Here is a 20,752-nt window from a genome sequence, read left to right as displayed (position 1 = left end):
AGGGGCTGCAGCGGCCAGCGCACCTGAGGGGACACGCACCTTGCATCGTCCCTGTCACCCTCCCTCTGCATACGGAGGAGGCAGCTCATGACCCTGATTTGACATCTGACAGTGAGAAAACCAAAGAGCATGGACTTTCCTGTTCCTGCCCTGGCTCTGCTGCTTTCTAACCAGGAGCCCAGAACTTGGCTCATTTTTGTTAGAAACAGCAGAAGCCATCGGACGCGGGCCCGGGAGGTGAGGTGGGCACCAGGGGACCTCTGGGAGCACAATGGTGTTTTCAGCCACCAGAGGCCTGAATCCCTTCCCACAGCAGTGCACGGGCATCCCTCCCCACGGCAGCTGGGGATGCCGAGTTCACTGCCCTGCTCCAACGGTCAGTTCTTCTCGAGGCCCCTTGAAAGAGTGGAGGGGAGCAGGGAGCCGACGGAGCCCCCAGCTTCCCACCTGAGTGTGCAGTGCCCAAGCAGGGCCGCGGGGGCCTGGCAGGGAGCAGTTTCCTGCCCAGGGCCAACCTGACTGTACTGGGCTGGTCTTCCCAGGAAGTGGTGCCAAACTGTAGGAGCCACGAGGCTCTCTGTTGCTGGCACACTGGACACTCAGTGGGGTCTTAGCAAGGCCAGCCTTGGTGCCAGGGAGCCCATGATACTGAGCTGGGGAGCCACAACACCACCACCGCAGTGGCCCTTGTGTTCCTACACCCATTGCACAAACCCTCTCTGGCCAACAGCCCCAGACAGGCTACTCTGCTCACCCCGTGGTCTGGGGCTTTCTCTCTGGGGGGCATTAACACAGACACAAAGACACAGGCTTTTGCTCATCCTCTTCCACCTGACAGGACTGTGTGCCCTGTGAGCAGCTGTCGTGTGTGGAGGAGTGTCCTCCACAGCTTCCCGCAGGGCCTTCCCTGCATAGGACGAGACAGCCAGGGCCGCAGTGCAGGCAGCAAGGACGGGGTGTCCCCACGCTCCCCCAGGGGCCAGCTGCTGCAGGGCACTGTACGTGGCTGGGTGTGGACGGGGCGGTGCGATGGACGCTGTTTCCTGCATTTTACTTCACTTTCTGAACCTGCTCGGTGCTGTCCCTAAGGTGTCGTGTCCACCCCAGCCTGCAACTCACCCATCTCACGACAGCATTCCACGGGCTGCTTAGCTCACAGTCAGCATCTGTTCTGGGCTGCAGGTTTGGGTCCCCCCAGATTAATATGCCAAGGCCCTAATTCCCAATGTGATGGCCTCTGGGAGGGGATGAGGTCACCAGGGTGGGGCCCTCACGATGAGGTCCTGTCTTTGTAAGAGAACTTGTTTCCTACCCCCACCATGGGAGGACATGGTGAGAAGCTGGCTGGCTGCAGGCCAGGAAGGGGCCGTTGCCATGACCCAGCCGTGCGGGCACCTGGATCTGACTTAGCCTCCAGCACAGGGAGAAATCAACATGGTGAGGCTGCCCAGTCTATGGTGGTTTGTTCTGCAGCCTGCGCTAAGAGAGTGGCCTCTGTGTGGATCCTGGTGCCCAATTTTGACTGGGCCTAGTACCACCCAAGCCCCATTTTTCAATGGGAGATAACAGAGCCTGGCTCTGCAGCTCTGTGGGCCGTGCTGCTACAGCAACGTCTCAGCACAGTCCCATCCGTGTCGTCATGAGGCCGGCAAGGCGCCTGTGCCACAGAAGTGGCTGAGCAGCTTGTCCTTCTCTTGGCCCCCTTCCAAACTGCCAGCCCCAGAGGCTCCCCAGAAATGAGCTGGAGCAGTCTTCCCATGTGTAGGGCATGCTGGGTCCAAAATCCAGAGGCCCCCCCAGGCACTGCCCCCCAGAATGGCAAGGAGCGTGGGTTATGGTTTGCCCTTTACCTCATAGGGTGTATCAGGGCGTGCACAGATGCTGAAACCCCAGAAGCTTCAGTGATGTGGTAGGCCTGCGATATCTCCCAGCCTCAGGCAGACACCTGCCTTCCTTGGTCACCCGCCTTCTCCCAGGTCCAGGCAGCATGAGATCATCGACACAGTAGTGACCTTGTCGCCTTACAGTCAAGCCAGGGTTCGGAGCACAGTGAGCAGGGCAGGAAATGCACTGCAGTCCTCGCCCAGTCAAGGCAAGCTGTCTTCGCTCCATGGATAGGTGTGCAGAAAAGTGCAGCTGCTGAATCGGCAGCTGTGCTGATCTGTTCCGGTAAAGATGCTATTTGTCACTGCGGCTGTGACTGGAGAGACCATCTGGTCATGCTGCAGGACCTCACCGCCGCCTTCCACCACAGCCTGGGGTCTGCAGTGCCCAGTTCCATGAATTACATGGGAATTGGTGGGCACTGGGATTTTGCCATCCTTTGAGCCTCTGACGGCAGCTCTGATCTCTGCAATTCCTCCAGGGAGGCAGGATGGATTTACCGATTGGGTAGGAATGGTGAGGGGTGTTCACAGCCTTCCAATGGATGGTTCCTAATTCAGCGGCTCTGACTTCACAGGTTACGAAACTAGGGATGGTTTCTGCCAGCTGCCAGCTCTGTCCATCCCAATTACACACCTGGTCCTTGTGAGACGGACATGGGCCGAACTCCACGTGCCACGTGGCTTTCATAAGACCCCTCTACAGCCCAAGAGGCTGCTCTGCTTCTCTGCGTGGTGGCAACTCGGAGCCTGGCCAGTTTCCGAGGTCGGCTCTTTCCCATGACCACTGCGGTCTTCCCAGCACATGGATGCAGGTCCCTGTGGGGAAGCATGGACATGGATGCAGGTCCCTGTGGGGAAGCGTGGACCATACATGCTTGCAGTCTACGTTTGGGGTCTTTCCTCAGGTGAGCCTGACTCCCGCTTCAGTCGATGAGCTCCGAGCCTGTGAGCTGACTCAGGTGTGGGACTTGGACCATGACCTGCGGTTTTCATTCATTGCTGAGCCATGTCTCTTGGTGCCTTCCTGTGTCCATTCAGGCTGCTGTGATGAAATACCAAGCCTGGCCACGCCTCACGGCAGGACAGGGGCCCCATCAGGAGGTGAGACCATGGTGCCAGCCAGGCTCCCTGCTGATCAAGTTACTGAGGGTCTGCCCAGCAGGTGGGGGCCCGGAAGCTGGCACAGATGCAGCCATTTGGCCCTGGGCTCCCACGTGTCCTGCTGTCACTGGGTTAATCCCTGTCCAGGAAGAGCCCAGGGCTCTGCAGAGGAGAGCGGAAATAAACAGATAGCAGCAACCCCAAAGGGATGCTTCTTCTCTCTTGTTCCATCCCCTAGGCCTAAGAGCTTGGCCTCACCTCTGACACTCATCAGGTGCTCAACAGAAGCTTGTTGCTTAGCGAATGCACTTGCCTCTATGCATGGCTTCCTTCGTTGGTGATACGCTTGTTTTCCTCATTCACTGTGAGCCTGTGAAAGCGGAATCCATGTTCCAGCATAGCAGGAGTTCTCTGCAGCCCACGTTCTCCGACCTCTTCCTCCCCCACAGCCCTCCTGTGCCTGCCTCTCTCAGGATCTCTGGAAGTCTCTCTTCTCTAGGAGGGCAGTGGGAGGTAAGAAGTCAGTTACACAAACCCCACTCTGTCCATGTCCCACACCATCAATCGTGTGGAAAGATTTCTGTCCCAGCAAGTTAACTTTACACATTGAATTCATCTGTCCATGTAAGATGTTGGCCCTGGTCTCGTAAAACAACCATAATAGGAACATTTTACAGGAAATTCATTCTACTCGTGACATAACTCAAAATGGAATGGCCAAGTACAGGCTGGGCATGACTGTGAAGTCAGAGCCACTGAATTAGGAACCATCAACTGGAAGGCTCCGAACCCTCCTCCCCATTTCTACCAAGTTAGTAAATCCATCCTGCCTTCCTGGAGGAATCGCAGAGATCAGAGCCGCCATCAGAGGCTCAAAGGGTGGTGAAATTCTGCCCACCAATTCCTGGCTCACACCAGGAATCTCAGCACTTTGGGAGGCTGAGACAAGAGGACTGCTTGAGGTCAGGAGTTTGAGACTAGCCTGGACAACATAATGAGACCCCATCTCTATAAAATGTTAAAAAGAAAAAAAGAGTTAGGTGTGGTGGTGTGCATCTGTAGTCCCAGCTACTCAGGAGACTGAGGTGGGAGAATCGCTTGAACCTGGGACGTTGAGACTGCAGTGATTGTGGGAGCCCAGGGGGTTATGGTGAGCCATGATCACGCCACGGGACTGCAGCCTGTGCAACAGAGGGAGACTTTGTCTCTTAAAACAAACAAAGAACAAGTACATGAGTTGCTTGAAAGATTCCCAGTTCCTACTTCCAATTCAGAGTGCCATCCTCCACGCAACCGGGTGCACTGCTGGGATTTAGAAGCAGCAAGTGGTGATGCAGCTAGGAATGTGCAGGCCAATCCCCCCAGCCCCCGAGTGTGATGCCCCTTTCCATCTGACACATAAAAGACGCAACTCGTCCTACTGCATTTTAAAATAAAAATACTTTATTTATGAAGTCAGACAGCAGCTAACAGTTGGAGAAGCTTGGGAAGAAATCACTTTCACATGGGGGATATATGCAACCTAGAAAATATTTGGCTAAGTCATAAAATTAACATTTTTAGTCATCTGTAAAGTGCTGAGACATTTATTTCTGGTGACTGCCTGGGTTACGATTTTTTTCTTGTTATCCGTCCAGTAAGTGAAACATTGAAATACAGGTTGAGCAGGATGGAGTTCACCAAGTATGCACCTTGACAGGATGGTGTGCACTCATTATGCACCTTGTCACGCGGGGTTGGCTCTGCAACTGCGGAATAGAAACTGATGTGTTCTGCAGAGGAGGCGTCTGCACAACAGACAGGCTGGCCCGAGGTCACGCTTCTTGGCCTGGGTCCCGCTCAGCGACAGCAGCCAGCATGGCCTAGCACCAGGAGTCATTCGGAGTGTGCGTGCTAAAGCAGACACAGCGTTCCAGGTCAAAGGGGCAAGAAGCCGCACCAAGGAACTAAGCAAGACTGCTCTGCCTATCTCCTCTAACACTAAAGCACACACGTTTCTCATGTGGATAGTCACTCTATTGATACGAGAAGGGAGGAATAATTTGGTGCTGATGCTTGAGTCCAAATGTTGAGCATTTTGGTTCAAAGCACACATTATTTGTGAAATGCTACAGATAATATATTGACTGAAACATTAACTGTTAATTTTTTTAATAGAAAAATGCAATATAAAAATATTACTTTGTTAAAATATACAGTACACATATTATACCACTTTAGAAAACCCAGCTCACTTCTGAAAGCAAATCATGCTAACTGGACTGGTAGGTGTTACCTGGCTTTTAAAGTTGTTAACAAATTTTATTCTGAAATTCAAAAATAGAGAATATAAATAAAAGTCGTGAATCTGAATCAGGTAAAATTATTTTAAGAATTGTTAATAGATGCCTGCACTACTGAATACACATATTTTCTCATAAATTCTTAGTCTGCAAATTCTGTAATATGATACGACAGGTCTGGCACTGATGAAGTTTAACATTTAGTATTTATATATGGACTACAGCAGTCAAAAAGAATGTGGTATTTTCCCAGAACTGCACTCAATTACTCGAAAATTGCATCAATCTTCTGCCTTCATTAGAAGTGCTTGTAATTACTTCTGCTGTACGGAAGAGAAGGAAGGAATTGGCAGGAATGCCACCATGACGATATTGCACGTTTCTCCCCCAAATACTGTTTTTAATTTATTCCCAACCAGTGTAGACACAGCTTAATCACTCAGGCTGTAGGATTAGCTGAGAAGTCACCCTTGATTGCAAATTCTGACAGCAGGAGGCGGCCGTCCTGCTTATATATTCAGCAGAGGGATCTGCCAGACCATGACGGACGGCGCCAGCTCCTCCTGGTGGGGCTGCCGGGCCTTCCTGTGCACCCGCCGGTGGCCCTGCCCTCCACAGACCACCAGCGCCGAGCTGGCCTTGGCTTTCTTGGCCCGGCGTGCTTTGCTTCTCAGCGAGACAGGATCCTTCAGGAGGTCATAGATGGTGCTGTCCTCTGACCTGTGCTCTAGAGAGCTAGAGCCGTGAGACAAGCTCAGGGACCCGGACGAGGAGGACACGTCGCTTTTCTGAGTCATCGACCCCAGCGAATCTCCCAACCAGATGGCTGTGTCAGCGTCACCCTGGCTCAGGGACGAACCGGTTCCTTCACTCGGAAGTGCATCCTTCTGGTCTTCGTCCTGGGGCTCGGGGCCGGGAGCCAGGCCGTCCCCGGATTTGTCCTTGTCTTTCTCATGCAGAGCCGTGGCCAGGATGATGAATTTGACAGGACCGTTGTGTGCATGGTAGGAGACCATGCCTCTTCCTGAAAAGGGAAACAGTTCAACAGCTTTTAAAATAGGCAAAATGTGAGAGAAGGAAGCAAAAAGTGCCTGGCTTAACCCCAATGCACTTCTCCCTGCCCAGATAACGAAACCTGTCACTTGCATACTTGAATCATAGGCTACAATGGAAATATCTGGATTATATTCTTCTGGGGTTTTAGTTAATGTGAAGAAGGCTTTAAAAATGATTTTCTAAAATAGAAAGTTGTGTTTTCCTCAGCAGTATTTCAGTTCTAATACTCATACTGTACTTTCAAAGTAATAAAATAGTCATTTTTCCATTCTGCATAAAATACCTTCTAACTTACCCTATGGAAATATCCCAAATTTTCCTAAGTCTTGATTAGAAATATTAACGCCTGAAATGTGTTGGTTTGGGAATGAAATAACTAAATTGCCGGCTGGCTGCCATTTTTCATTACAAAAACGTTCTGGGGTTCAGAACAATTTAACTCTATAGTTTGATTAAAGTTAGGACTTTCAGTTTTCAGGTGATGTGATTCAAATTTTAAAGTCATCATCGTGTCAGAAACACCTGTAGGTCTTCCTCATGGCACACAGTCCTGCACCCCCACACTGATTCTGTAAGCACCACGTGGGCCTGGCGTGTCTTCTGGGTGCTTCGTGGGTGACATGACATATGGACAGGGGCACGTGTCCTTTCCCCCAGTGCTTTCAGTATGAAACAGGCCCCAGCCCTCACCATCATCCTACTCTGGCCAAGGCAGATGACATCACTGAATCTTCCACCATGGTGAGAGTCCATTTCCCAAAGAGCAGAGTGGCAAAGTGAAGTCTGCAGGGAGCGGGAGCTGAGGGGACTGGGCAGGGACAGGGCCGCTCATCAGCTGGTGAAGTGCGCACCTGGGTTCCCTGCACGCCAGCAGTGATGCTGCCCCAGGCATGCCCCCAGGAGGAGCTTCTGCAGAGCCAGCCACACAAATATTCAGAAGCTTGATGTGTAATGCAAATGGGTAGCACCTAGCTACCCATCCAGAGAAACACAGTGAGTGCACCTCCTTTCAGGAAACACCCAGCTGCCTACCCAGAGAAACCCGTATAGTGAGGGCGCGCCTCCTTCGGGAAGCACCTAGCTACCCATCCAGAGAAACACGGTGACAGTGCACCTCCTTTCAGGATGCACCTGGCTACCCATTCGGAGGAACACAATGAGTGCACCTCCTTTCAGAGGCAGGCTGCAGGCAGGGAGAGGAAAGCGCTGCAGCTGCGGCACCCGCAGGGACCGACCCCAGCAATGCTGAGAAGAAGAAGCAACAGAGGCTGCGCGCACCGTGGGACAGCTACAGAAAAGTGCAAAAACAGGAGAGGTGAAAAGAACCCTTTAAGACAGACACTGGTACAACTACAGAGGAGAACCAAAGGAATAACTGATGTAAAACCGAGCAGCGTCGTTTCCTAGGGTGTGAGCGAAACAGCTGAGGCTGAGAAGGGGCAGCTGAGGCTCAGTGTGTGAGTCACGGCCCCTTCTGAGCTGGGCACAGGCATGTGGCCTCTTCTCATTACCATGTAAACTGTGAAACTGTGTATGATGCACAATTCTATGTATTTACAGGCTGAGTGTCCCTTATCTGAAATTCTTGGGACCACAAGTGTTTTGGATTTTTTTTTTTTTTTTAATGTTGGAATATTTGCATTGCACTTGATGGTTCAGCATCCCCAAATCTGAAATCCAAAATCTGAATTCCTCCAATGAGCACTGCCTTTCAGCATCACATCCACACAGAATTTGGAGCATCTGAGGCCAAGGCAGGTGAATCACTTGAGGTCAGGAGTTCGAGACCAGCCTGGCCAACATGATGAAACCCCATCTCTACTAAAAATAAAAAAATTAGCCGGGCGTGGTGGCAAGTGCCTGTAATCCAGCTAATAGGGAGGCTGAGGCAGGAGAATCGCTTGAACCCAGTAGGCAGAGGTTGCACTGCGCTGAGATCGTGCCACTGGACTCCGTCCCAGGTGACAGAGTAAGACTCTGTCTCAAAAAGAAAAAAAAAAAAAGAATTTAGAGCATTTTGCATTTTGTTTTCGGATTTGGGGTTCGCAACACATATAATCACATAGATCATAATAAAAACATAAATTAGGAAATGAATGGCAAAACCAGAATTCCTTAATCCTCACGGGTGGACCGCCACAATCTGAGCGCATGGAAGCCACCACCAGGTCGGCCCGGGAGGAAATCCCAGAAATGGAGCCCACAGGAACAGTTCTGCCCTAAGAGCTTCCTGCAGAGCGTTTTCTGTTAGTATATCCCGCTGGGTGACATCATAACCCACATAGAATCTCAGGCCATGGTTTACTGAACTTACAGGACGAGGAGTTTTCTGCGTTACTGCAGGCTCTGCCCACACCACCTCTGCTGGCTGCGTTCTACCCGTTACCAGCAATGCCACCATTTTATTAAACGGCCCAATCCCTCATTACGAACTGCAGGTCACCTATTTTGTGCTGTTAAAAATTAAGTGCTGTGGCAAATGTCTTTTTTCATCATACTTTGTTCCTACATTAGGCTGTTTCCTCGGCTAGTTCCCTGGATTTGGAATCCTGATTCCAGACACACGAGCATATTTTAAGGCCTCCAATCCCTAACAGGACTGATATTTCCAGAAAGGCCGTGTGCTCCAGCCTGAGCTCCTAATGACATGGCAACAGCACAACGGAGCCTTTTTGGATCCCGGCTTCCTTCTTCACAATATAAAATACAGACAGGACCGAGGGAGATCCCGGCTTCCTTCTTTACAGTATAAAATACAGAAAGGACTGACGGAGATCCCGGCTTCCTTCTTCACAGTATAAAATACAGAAACGACTGACAGAGATCCCAGCTTCCTTCTTCACAATATAAAATACAGAAAGGACTGACGGAGATCCCAGCTTCCTTCTTCACAATATAAAATACAGAAAGGAACAACAGAGATCCCGGCTTCCTTCTTCACAATATAAAATACAGAAAGGAATGACAGAAACTAATTCTGGCATTAAACAGAATAGGAAAACATAAGATTCTCCTTGGACTACTAACGTAAGAAACAGAAAACATATAAATTGGTAATTCCAATTAAACAGACAGTCTACTAAGTCATTATAATACCACGAAAACATACAGATAATCTGAATTGTGTAACAATCCCAGGATGTTAAATCACACTACGCACTGCTATGCTCTATGAGTCTGCAAAACAGGATGCAGCCACTCAGACTGCAGCTGCCACTCACCGGTCACTTTGGGAATCCCTTGCAGACGTGGGACTGGCAGGGCCACGAGGACTCCCAGGCTGGTGCCGACCATCAGCAATCCGTGGCAGACGAGCAGGCTCGTCACCGACAGCCGCTGGTGCCCTGGGCGGAAAGACATACGAGTGGTTTCGGGTCTGGTTTGTGCAGCAGTTGGTGGGGTGGTGAGGGAGTGGTGAGGGAGCTGGAAACCCCACAGGTCTGTCATGCCACCACCAAACCCCTCAGGGGCAGGATGTGGCACAGGAGTTCCCAAACCCGAGCCCCAGGCTCCTCAACCACACGAGCAAGACAAGGGTCTTGGGGGCATGCCCTGCGTCTGCACCTGGACAGAACAGGCCCGATGTCTGGCCGGGTCTCCTGGGCTGTCGTCTGCATGGCTCTGCTCGGCCCCTTCAGCCCTGAATCAAGCCCCTGGATGAATCTGTCTAAACCTTTTGCTTCCTGGCCGTGTAGCACGTGAGCTCGTGAGCCCCCGACACACACAGCGGCCTGCGGTTCTTTGGGAGCACAGAGGCCCCTTTACAAGTGAGGAGAGGTCTCAGCGTGCGCGGCTAGACTCGAGTAACGGGCCCTCAGCCGCAGCTGGACCCTAGAGGGAACTGAAAGGCCTCTTCAGGGCTCTGCGTGAAGAACAACATCGTCACATGGCCTCGGCGCTGGACACAGCAGGGAAACGCCACAGTGGACGGCAGGGTCAGAAGGGCCTTTGAGGCTCTTTGTTAGTTTGGTTTTGATTTGCTTTACAGCCAAGGATCTGAAGCCCAGAGAAACTAAACAGTTTGCTCTGGCCGTGACAAGGCTAGAAAGTGGCTGCCAAACAATGTGGGAGACGCATGGCCTATTCCAAGACCCCGCCTCATGGCAGTTACAGGAAGACCCCACCTCACGGTGGTGACAGGGAAGACCCCACCTCATGGAGGTTATAGAGAAGACCCCGCCTCACGGCGATGACAGGAAAACCCCGCCTCACAGTGGTGACAGGGAAGACCCCGCCTCACAGTGGTGACAGGGAAGACCCCGCCTCACAGTGGTGACAGGGAAGACCCCGCCTCATGGAGGTTACAGAGAAGACCCCGCCTCATGGAGGTTACAGAGAAGACCCCGCCTCACGGCAGTGACAGGAAAACCCCACCTCACGGCGGTGACAGGGAAGACCCCACCTCACAGTGGTGACAGGGAAGACCCCACCTCATGGAGGTTACAGGGAAGACCCCACCTCATGGAGGTTACAGAGAAGACCCCACCTCATGGAGGTTATAGAGAAGACCCCGCCTCACGGCGGTGACAGGGAAGACCCCGCCTCACGGTGGTGACAGGGAAGACCCCGCCTCACGGCGGTGACAGGGAAGACCCCACCTCACAGTGGTGACAGGGAAGACCCCACCTCATGGAGGTTACAGGGAAGACCCCACCTCATGGAGGTTACAGAGAAGACCCCGCCTCACGGCGGTGACAGGAAAACCTCGCCTCACGGTGGTGACAGGGAACACCCCGCCTCACGGCGGTTACAGAGAAGACCCTGCCTCACAGCGGTTATAGGGTGGGAGATGCATGGCCTGTTCCAAGACCCCACCTCATGGCAGTTACAGGGTGGGAGATGCATGGCCTGCTCCAAAGACCCTGCCTCACAGCGGTTACAGGAAGACCCCACCTCACTGCAGTGACAGGGAAGACCCCGCCTCACAGCGGTCACAGGAAGACCCCACCTCACGGCAGTTACAGGGAAGACCCTGCCTCACGGCGGTTACAGGAAGACCCCGCCTCACGGCTGTTACACGGAAGACCCCGCCTCACGGCGGTTACAGGATGACCCCGCCTCACGGCAGTTACAGGGAAGACCCCACCTCATGGCGGTTACAGGGTGGGAGATGCATGGCCTGCTCCAAAGACCCTGCCTCACAGCGGTTACAGGAAGACCCCGCCTCACGGCGGTTACAGAGAAGACCCCACCTCACAGCAGTTACAGGAAGACCCCGCCTCACGGCAGTTACAGGAAGACCCCGCCTCACAGCAGTTACAGGGAAGACCCCACCTCATGGCGGTTATAGGGTGGGAGATGCATGGCCTGTTCCAAAGACCCTGCCTCACAGCGGCTACAGGAAGACCCCGCCTCATGGCGGTGACAGGGAAGACCCCGCCTCACTGCAGTGACAGGGAAGACCCCGCCTCACAGTGGTTACAGGAAGATCCCACCTCACAGCGGTTACAGAGAAGACCCCATCTCACAGCAGTTACAGGAAGACCCCACCTCATGGCGGTTACAGGGAAAACCCCGCCTCATCACAGTTACAGGAAGACCCCACCTCACGGCGGTTACAGGAAGACCCTGCCTCCTGGTGGTTACAGGGTGGGTCTGGACTTTCACGTCGCTCCCTGCAACTCTGACACAATCATCAGCATCGCGGCCTTCCAACACAGACAAGATAACCCCAGTGTTTCTCTACTTAGCCCCAAAGCTGAGGAGCACAGAAGGCCAATTTAGCTTGTTCCTGAGAAGTGACGGTGAACACTTAAAAACAGTTTGATTCTTCTTTTCTGTAGACATAGAAGCTCTTTTAAATATCCCTGCATTTGACCCAAAGTTCATCTCAGATAAAGAACATGAAAAACAATCTGACCCCAGAGCCAAAGACTCCGAATTGAGGTCAAACAGCCTCCCCCAAAACAGAAACAAAAAACAAAAAACACGGGATCTGTATCGACAGGTGTCAAACAGCCTCCTCAGAAAACAAAAAACCCTCACTACAGACAAAGACAGACATTTGGTTCTATTTCTAAACACTGATTGATATTATTTTTAAAAGCTCCCTAATATGCACGTCCCAGGAATTCTGAGTGTCTGCCTGGCTGCGTGATGTGGTCAGGATGATAGTGAATCCACAGTCCTGTACGTAAGCCGGGGCTGTTATTTTCTAAAGCTGACGAAAAACACGGCAGCCGCTTCGAAGCTGATGCGCAGGATTCCCAGCTGCTCCCAAGCGCGATCGCTCTACAACACGGGGCGCAGCCGCAGAGGGAGTGTGGATGCTCTTCCTAGAGCAGCAGTTTGACTCAACGGTAAGTATTTTCAGTGTGAAACATGACTGTCTGATGAGAGAGAAAACCAGTGTGCACACGAGTTCAGCACACAACCTGAACTCGGCCTTCCCAGCCCTCCGTGTGGCACTGGGATGGGAAGCAGCCCTGGGGTAGGAGCAGGGATGTGAGATGCTGGGAAGGGGAGAAGCCCCACCTGCGCGCCGGGAAAGGCTGCAGCCGCGTGACTGAAATGCTGGCCCGGCTTCTGGAAGGGCTCCTGTGATGCTGGCCAAAGCTTGCATGTAATAAAAAGGGCAGGCCGGGCGCAGCGGCTCATGCCTGTAATCCCAGCACTCTGAGAGGCCGAGGCGGTTGGATCCCCTGAGATCAGGAGTTCGAGATCAGCCTGGCCAACATAGTGAAACCCTGTCCCTACTAAAAATACAAAAATAAATGAATAAATAAATAAATAAAATAAATTAGCTGGGTGTGGTGGGCGCCTGTAATCCCAACTACTCGGGAGGCTGAGGCAGGAGAATCACTTGAACCCGGGAGACGGAGGTTGCAGTGAGCTGAGATCGCACCATCACTCCAGCCTGGGCAAAAAGAGCAAAACTTAGTTTCAAATAAATAAAAATAAAATAAAAAATAAAAATAAATAAAAAAGGTAAAAGCAGGTAAAAACCAGACATGAATGTTTTTAACTGGTTTCAAAGTACCCAGGAACTACCTAAGAGAGTTAAGTTCCAGAGAGTGGTTTTCCATTGCATTTTCCAAGCAGTCTGCCAATCAACATCTTTAATTCTACATAAGAAAGTTGACTGCCACAGTCACGAGACCATGCGGTCATTTTCCGATTCCAGAGACTGTGGTGAGTGCCGCTATCCAGGCGTCCCGTGCCCGTCCAGAAGCACCAACACTGACCTAGAACAGGACAGCAGGGTGTGTTCCAGACAGGGCTGGGTCCCGGGAGCTGGAGCCCACGTGAGGTCTGCTGGTGAGGTGGCAGGCGGGGCAGCTGAGGTGGTGAACGGTGACGCAGCTGCACAGTGAGGTTGGTCAATGTGTTACAAGCACGAAGTGGGACTGACTGCACGTGAGCCGCTGCTGGATGGCCACTCCGTTGGGAGCCACCAGGGCCTTCCATAGGCAGCCACAGAGAGACGCATTTCCTGCCCTGGAGGCTGGGAGGGGCTGGGGGTATAAACGACACCATCCAAGTTCATTCAAATAACCTCAGACAGAACAGTGACTGGAAGAAGCAAATGCGTCCCCCAAGTGTCGGAGGAAATGCTACCAGGGGGATTCACCCTCTGCTCTTCCCAGTCTGGAATATAAACCGAAGGACAGGCCAGGGCCACACAGGCTGCCGAGAGAGGCTGTGGCTCCCAAGTCCTCGGTCTCGTTCCTTAACTCACCATCTTGAGTCCGGTTTCATTGGTGTAGTCCATGGTCTTTAGAAAAGTTACACTGGTTTTTTTTGTTGTTGTTGTTTTTTAATGGAAATTTTGGCCATTTTATTTGTTCACATGGTTCCTGGAGGCTCTGTATTCACTCAGTGGAGGCTCAGAAAGGTGCAATTTACCACGGGGTGTCAGCACTTTTCCATAAAAAATATCCTCCTTTGAACATGCGGGACAGAGCAGGAAACATCTGCCCGGTGATGTAACCTACTGCAACTGCTCACAACCTAAAAGCTGAGGCGCCGTGAACCCACTTGCCGTGAACTCTGCTCCTTTTTAACTTAGAACGGTCATGACTGCTCTAACGAACGTGCATGTTAATCACAGGCCTTCATCAACCGTTAGTCTGTGTCGAACCTGATGTAGCTTATGTGAAAGAACGCCAGCTAAATGGTTTTCAGAACTGAATTCCAAATAGAAGGAGTAAAGCCAGGTCCTTAGCTACAGATTCACGGAGTCCCCAGGGGCCAGTAGGCTGAGACCCCGAGGAAGGAAGGAGGTTTCATCACGCTGTGTGAACTTATACAAAAGGCAGGAGTTATAGTACAGTTTGCTTATTTCAAATTTTGTTGTTTTTCGCTTGGCAAGTCTTCATGTGCAGAAGCTACCTGACTTTTATATTCCAGCAATAGCACAAAAAGATAATTTTATGTCGTATTGACACACACACACACACACAAAAACCCATTTGAGCATCATCATGAATACAACTCGAGAATGAAGGTTTTGTGTGTGTGTGAACAGAGCACAGCGGACATTTGTGGGCCTCCAGGAACCATGTTGGATGATGAGGAGGAGAAGGACCCAGGAGTGGTGACGGCCCGGCGACCTCAGCGTCCGTGCGCTTCAGCACCGTATGAATGTGCCCCGACCGGAATGTCTAAACACAGCATGGAATGCCATAGTGCTTATTTCTATGAAATATATGAAATACTGGCTGAAAGGCAAAGACAACTGGGCAGAGGAGACAAGAGGAAAGGGCTCTCTGGAGGAAAGGACTCTCTGGCCTACTCATTCCGTCTAAGTCACAAAATGCAACGAAAATCAGAATCATTTCAGTCTATGCCGCACCGAGGATCTTACAGAGAATCACTGTTGGAAGTATCACAAACAAAGCTGAACTTCTGGTGTCACCGAGGTCGGCTCTAACCTGTGTACCCTTCTCCTACTGATGAGGCCACAGCGGCCGCAGGCCACAGCCTTGGAGCAGAGAACTGAATGTGGGTAAAGCAGTCAGTGCTCCCCAGAAATCAGTGAGGCTGGAGCTATTTCAAACTTAGTACCGAAATGCTGGAGAAACCTGCCAACTACGGGCACGGCACTCCATCTGAACAGCCGCATGTGTTTGCTTTCACGCGGGTCTAAAATGGAGACCTGACTCTGTGTGCAGGAATAAGTAAAGACCCATGATTCAGGGGCCCCGGGAGCAGAGGGCTGAGAGCACACACTGTGGCCGTGCAGAGTCAGCCCAGGATGTTAGAGGGGCCTGGGAGGGTGGGCGCCAGGGGACGGTGGCTCTGCAGAGCCCCACACATCTGCTGGCACCAAGTGGGAGGCTTGTGGTGGGCTTGGGATGGATCCATCATCAGCCGACTGGAAACTATGAGCTGAAGGGTGAAAAGTACCAAGGAAGGGAGACTCAGCGCCCAGCCACAACTTCATCATCCAGAACACACAACACAGGCAGCTGCGATTTAGCCAGAATCTGCGACCTGAGCAGCCGGCAAGGGCTCTGCATTCTGTTTCTGGACCGGTGCGGGACTGTGTTGGGTGCTCTATGCTTGGAGGGAAGCAGGATAATTCTGTCTTTCTCTTCTACAGGAGAGGTGAAAGACAGTATCTAAAACAAAACATTAAGAACCTGCCATACAGGAGTGGCTTTCAAACAGCAGCAGCAGGGAGGCGGGCGGGAGAGGCAGCTGACTGCAGGGTGGGGTTTGGGGATGGGGGGGGCGGGGATGGGCGCTGACAGTGGGTGGGGTGCTGGGATGAGGGGGTGGGCGCTGACTGCAGGGTGGGGTTTGGGGATGGGGGGGCGGGGATGGGCGCTGACAGTGGGTGGGGTGCTGGGATGAGGGGGTGGGCGCTGACTGCAGGGTGGGGTTTGGGGATGGGGTGGGCGGGGATGGGCGCTGACAGTGGGTGGGGTGCTGGGATGAGGGGGTGGGCGCTGACTGCGGGGTGGGGTGTGGGGATGGGGGCGGGGGTGAGCCCTGGCTATGCGGTGGGGGGTGGGGATGGGGGGGGTGGGCGCTGACTGCAGGGTGAGGGGTGGGGGCGGGTGCTGACAGTGGGTAGGGGGTGGGGATGGGGGCTGGGGGTGAGCCCTGACTATGGGATGGGGTATGGGGATGGGGGGGTGGGTGCTGACAGTGGGTGGGGTGTGGGGATGGGGGCGGGGGTGAGCCCTGACTATGGGGTGGGGGGTGGGGGGTGGGGATGGAGGGGTGGGTGCTGACAGTGGGTGGGGGTGGGGATGGGGGGGTGGGTGCTGACTATGGGGTGGGGGGTGTGGGGGCGGGGGCAGGTGCTGACAGTGGGTGGGGGGTGGGGATGGGGGCTGGGGGTGAGCCCTGACTATGGGGTTGGGGGTGGGGATGGGGGGGTGGGTGCTGACTATGGGGTGGGGTGTGGCGGCGGGGGCGGGGGCAGGTGCTGACAGTGGGTGGGGTGTGGGGGCGGGTGCTGACAGTGGGTGGGTGCTGGGACAGGGGCGAGGCTGTAGGTCCCCAGAGCGCAGCCTTTCCTATCCTGCTTTGCTTTTCATAGCCTGGGCGTGAGTGCTATTGGCTTTTACTAAATCGTGTGCAAGGGTTATTTTATTAAAAAATCAAATTCAAAATACAGACTCCACTCACACTGGCCAGAGCCTTCCCTTCATTAGGAGTTTCTTTCTGATCCTAACTGGAGAGGGATAAACACCAAAGATCCTGCGGGGCCGCTGCATTTCCATGGCTGCTCTCGGAACTCTGGAACCAGGGTAACCGTGGGCTGCTCCTCCCCGGAGGGAGGCCTGCGCTGCAGGCAGCCGGGGCAGGATTGGGAGGCTCAGGGGCTGCAGCCCACAGGAGGTCGAGGGGAGAGGTTTTTCTCGCAACGCCCTCCTCACCTCCCCTTGTGTACAGAACTTTGAACACACGGACACTCACTGCCACGTGAGAGCTTTGGCAATTACGGATGTGACTTGGTTCCGTCCCAACAACAACAGCCCATTCCTGCGGCAAACATTTGCTCCAGCAGCGAGTGCTCCAAAGAAAACACAAGGTCCGCAGCAGAGCGTCCGTCTGCTTTCTAAGCCACAGGGACTTAACCATTTTGGTTCTCTAAATATAAACTTGCATGTTACATAAACCTCCTTTTCCTTTTTTGCTCCTCCTTTTCCTCCTTTTCTCCTCCTTTTCCTCCTTTTCTCCACTAAGAGAAATCTCCTGGAGTATTTTAACAATGACTTGTATAGTTAGCCCCTGAGAAAAGAATGGCTATCACAGACTCACCATGCACCAACTATATTCACCCTCCCACCTCCAATGGGAGTGCGGAGGGGACGCAGCGGCCCCGAGGAACATCCTCAATGCCTCCTCATCCTCCTCATCCTCCCTTTGTCAAAGGACAGCCTCACACCTGTTCTAGAACCGGACCCCTAATCATTGTGGTTTTTTTCCGTGTATCATAAATGGCCTATCATGGACTCAGTCATGATTGTGTCTCCCCAAATTTCGATGTTGAAGCCCTGCCCACAGTGGGATGGTGCGAGGAAGCGGGGCTTTGGGGAGGTGATTAGGGTTAGATGAGGTCGTGAGGATAGGGTCCCCATGATGGGATTAGCGCCCTTACAGGAAGCAGAGGAGACCCCAGGGCTCTTTTTCCACCACCTGAGGCCCCAGTCAGAAGGCAGCAACTGCAAGAAGCAGGAAGCAGATCCTCCCAGAAACCTGCCCTGCAGGCACCGTGCTCCTGGGCATGCAGCCTCCAGAACGCGGAGGGGCAGCCTCTCTGGCTTGTAAGCCTGCCCGTCTGTGGCGTGTAAAACTGCAAACATCTTCCAATACTCACCAGCAGGCAAAGAACCAAAACAGCCCTTCCACGGACCCCAGTGTGGCCCCAGGCTACCCATGAAGCAAGCCGGTTGGGCCCCTCCTCATTTCTTTTCTCCACACCCTGCTGTAGGATGATCCTCCCAAAACTCAATGGGTAACGGCCTTCCTCCCTGCCCAGAAACTTCGGTGATACCCACCAGCAACGGGGCATTCACAAACAGCCTCTCCCCAACAGCCCTCCCAGCCGCAGGGAGGCCTCCTGTTCTGTGTTCTTCAGCCTCAGGTCCCGGCTTCCCCAGGGCCTTGTTGCACCAACGATGAGAAATCATCTCCCACCCGCTTTGACCTACAGAGATGGCACCGCCACGCAGCTCCTCCCAGCACGCGGCTCCTTCGGGGGCCTCTGTGTCCTGCACCAGGAAGCACTAAGGTTGGCTGACCGCGCTCCGCACCCCCATGCCCATCCCTGGGCCCCGTCCCACCCGCTTACCTGGCAGCATGTTGTGAACAGGGGTGGCGATGTTGATGTCCTGCAGGTGCTTGAGAGTTTCCGTGTGAAAAAGGCGGAGTGTGGACCCCGAGGTGAAGGCAATCCAGATCCCGACGCCGGCCACAGCCATGTGGGAGATCACCATGCCTTCCTCCTGGTGGGCCTCCAGCTGACCCTGTGAAATCGAGAGAAGGTCAAGTCTGCTGGCCCCATGGAGCGAGTCTGACTAGGGCCTGTTGGGTCCATGTGGTGTCCAGCTGGAGCGCCATTCAGTGGCTGCAACACAGCAGCAGGCTTTGCTCCAAATCATAGGCCTCCCCAGCAACCGAACACCAGCAACCCAACTGCCTGCCATTTTAATCATCCTGGCTCCTTCATGAGCCCAGAAAATGGCCACTCCGAAGACACAGGCACGATGCCCCTGCCAAGGGGCCCAGGCCACTGAGCTTGTGTCCAAAAGGAGACACGGGCAGGCTGGCAAGAGGAGGCACAGGAGGACCCAAACCGTGGGGACTGATGGAGGAGGCTGATCCATTCCCCCAGGCCCATCAGAACCTGCCCAGAACCTTCCCTGAGGTCTCCAGGCTGTGGCGTGGGGCCCCACCGCCTGCCTGCAGCCCAACCCTGGTTCTGAGTCTGTGCCTCCTCTTAGCTCTGCTGTCCTGGACAGGCACCTTCTGCTTCTTCACGCAACCTGGTCCTTCTGGAGCGTCCAGGCTCAGCTGCAGCCCCACAGCTCCAAAAGTGCATCCCAGCAGCCTGCTCTGAGGGTTCCCACTGGTGCCTGGGCCTGGGCCCTCGTCACCCTGCAGCCAGCAGGGACTGCTCACACAGCGACCCCCCGACGTGGCCTCAGGGGCTGCCTGGCACTCAGGCTCTGTGGGATCAGTCCCAGGAGAACTGCCCCCGCCCTGCCCATCAGGATTGCAGGGGGCGGCAGGGGTGAGGGCTGGGACAAAGTTTAGAGACACTGTGTGCCCCAGGAACCAGCAGCCTCACAGCTCTTGAAATTAAAGAAACTCACGATCCTGCACAATTATCTAAAGCAAAGTGATGAAACTCATAAAAACCCACAGGAAATAACCAGACTGACATCTCCGCCCTATGAGTTGTCCCACAATCTGAGAATAAGGGAAAAGACGACAGCCCCCATGGTGGAGACTGCTGACTCCACGCACATGCCCCATGGCACCAAACCCCACCCTGCAGCACCAAGCCGCACCCAGAGCCCACTGGGCAGGAACTCAGGGATGCGACTTCAGTGGTTGGAAGATCCCATCTCCCGTGGTATTGCCTCTTGTTTCAGTTGAGATTCCATCAGGAGCGGAGGGTAGAGGAGGGCCCCAGCCTACACAGGAGCATTGCAGGGCCTGAGAGCAATGCCATCTGAGGAGGGGGCTGTGTCCTCAGGCTGGGCACACAGGGGTTGGGGTCCCCAGGGAGGCGATACGATGTGGGAGGCTGGGGTCCCCAGGGAGGTGACACGGTGCGGGAGCCTGGCCCACACGGCCCCAAGTCCCATCACTGTGGATCTAGAGCGGGCTCCACATGTGACTGTCCACCCTCGGAGCAAACTGGAACCCCCCCAGGTCCCCTGATATGAAGTGAGGGCCCTGCTTCTAAAGTGCCCATTCTAGAGTCAGTCGTATAAATGCCTCTCGCCATATGCCCGTAGTTTCCTCATAGAAAATTTCTTCGATAATCACAAGTTGAATTTAAATATTTGTCAATGGGAAGGAACTGGTGCTCACAATTGCGAAGGAGTCTGCGTCACTGACTTGTGACTTGGTTCCTATGCAGAGAACCCAGCTCCTACCCGTCAGCGGAACACGAATCTCGCACACAAAGATCCCAAGTGTTTTATGAACTGAAGCTTCACAGGCTCTTCACCGTCTAAACGATCTGGGCTGTGTGGCGTGGGAGAAAGAGCATCTGCCTGGGGGTTGGGAAGTCTGGGTTCTCATTCCAGATGGTTCTAGCGCATATGCTTTTGATCCCTCCTCCCTCTGACTTGGCCTCCTGCGTCACCGAGGAGAAGGCGTGCAGGCCCACACTCCCCTGACACTCCACCTCCAATCCGGCCACCTCCTGGCACTGGCTCCTTCCTGCCCCACTCCTCGCCCTCCTCCTGGAATGGGGACCTGCCTCTCCTGGCTTCTGTCATTCAGCCCCAAAGC

The 20,752-nt window shown here is 53.6% G+C and overlaps 1 protein-coding gene across 6 annotated transcripts in view; it reads right to left on the bottom strand.

Moving 5' to 3' along the window:
• Nucleotides 1-4,408: 4,408 nt before the first annotated feature.
• The window catches only part of ARHGEF10 (Rho guanine nucleotide exchange factor 10), a 137,502-nt gene continuing 121,158 nt past the window's right edge, over nt 4,409-20,752 (bottom strand). For all 6 annotated transcript variants that reach the window (XM_073017913.1, XM_073017915.1, XM_007961584.3 and 3 more), the window contains 3 exons: nt 18,576-18,750; nt 9,547-9,669; nt 4,409-6,293 (listed from right to left, as the gene is read on the bottom strand). In XM_073017913.1, the coding sequence (XP_072874014.1) occupies nt 5,779-6,293; nt 9,547-9,669; nt 18,576-18,750 (813 nt within the window). In that variant the 3' untranslated portion in view covers nt 4,409-5,778. The remainder of the gene's footprint in view (nt 6,294-9,546; nt 9,670-18,575; nt 18,751-20,752) is intronic.

Source organism: Chlorocebus sabaeus, chromosome 8, assembly GCF_047675955.1.
Source record: "Chlorocebus sabaeus isolate Y175 chromosome 8, mChlSab1.0.hap1, whole genome shotgun sequence".
In the NCBI taxonomy this organism is placed as follows: Eukaryota; Metazoa; Chordata; class Mammalia; order Primates; family Cercopithecidae; genus Chlorocebus; species Chlorocebus sabaeus.
The sequence above is the reverse complement of the archived record's forward strand: the minus strand, read 5'-3'. Positions and strand labels throughout refer to the sequence as shown.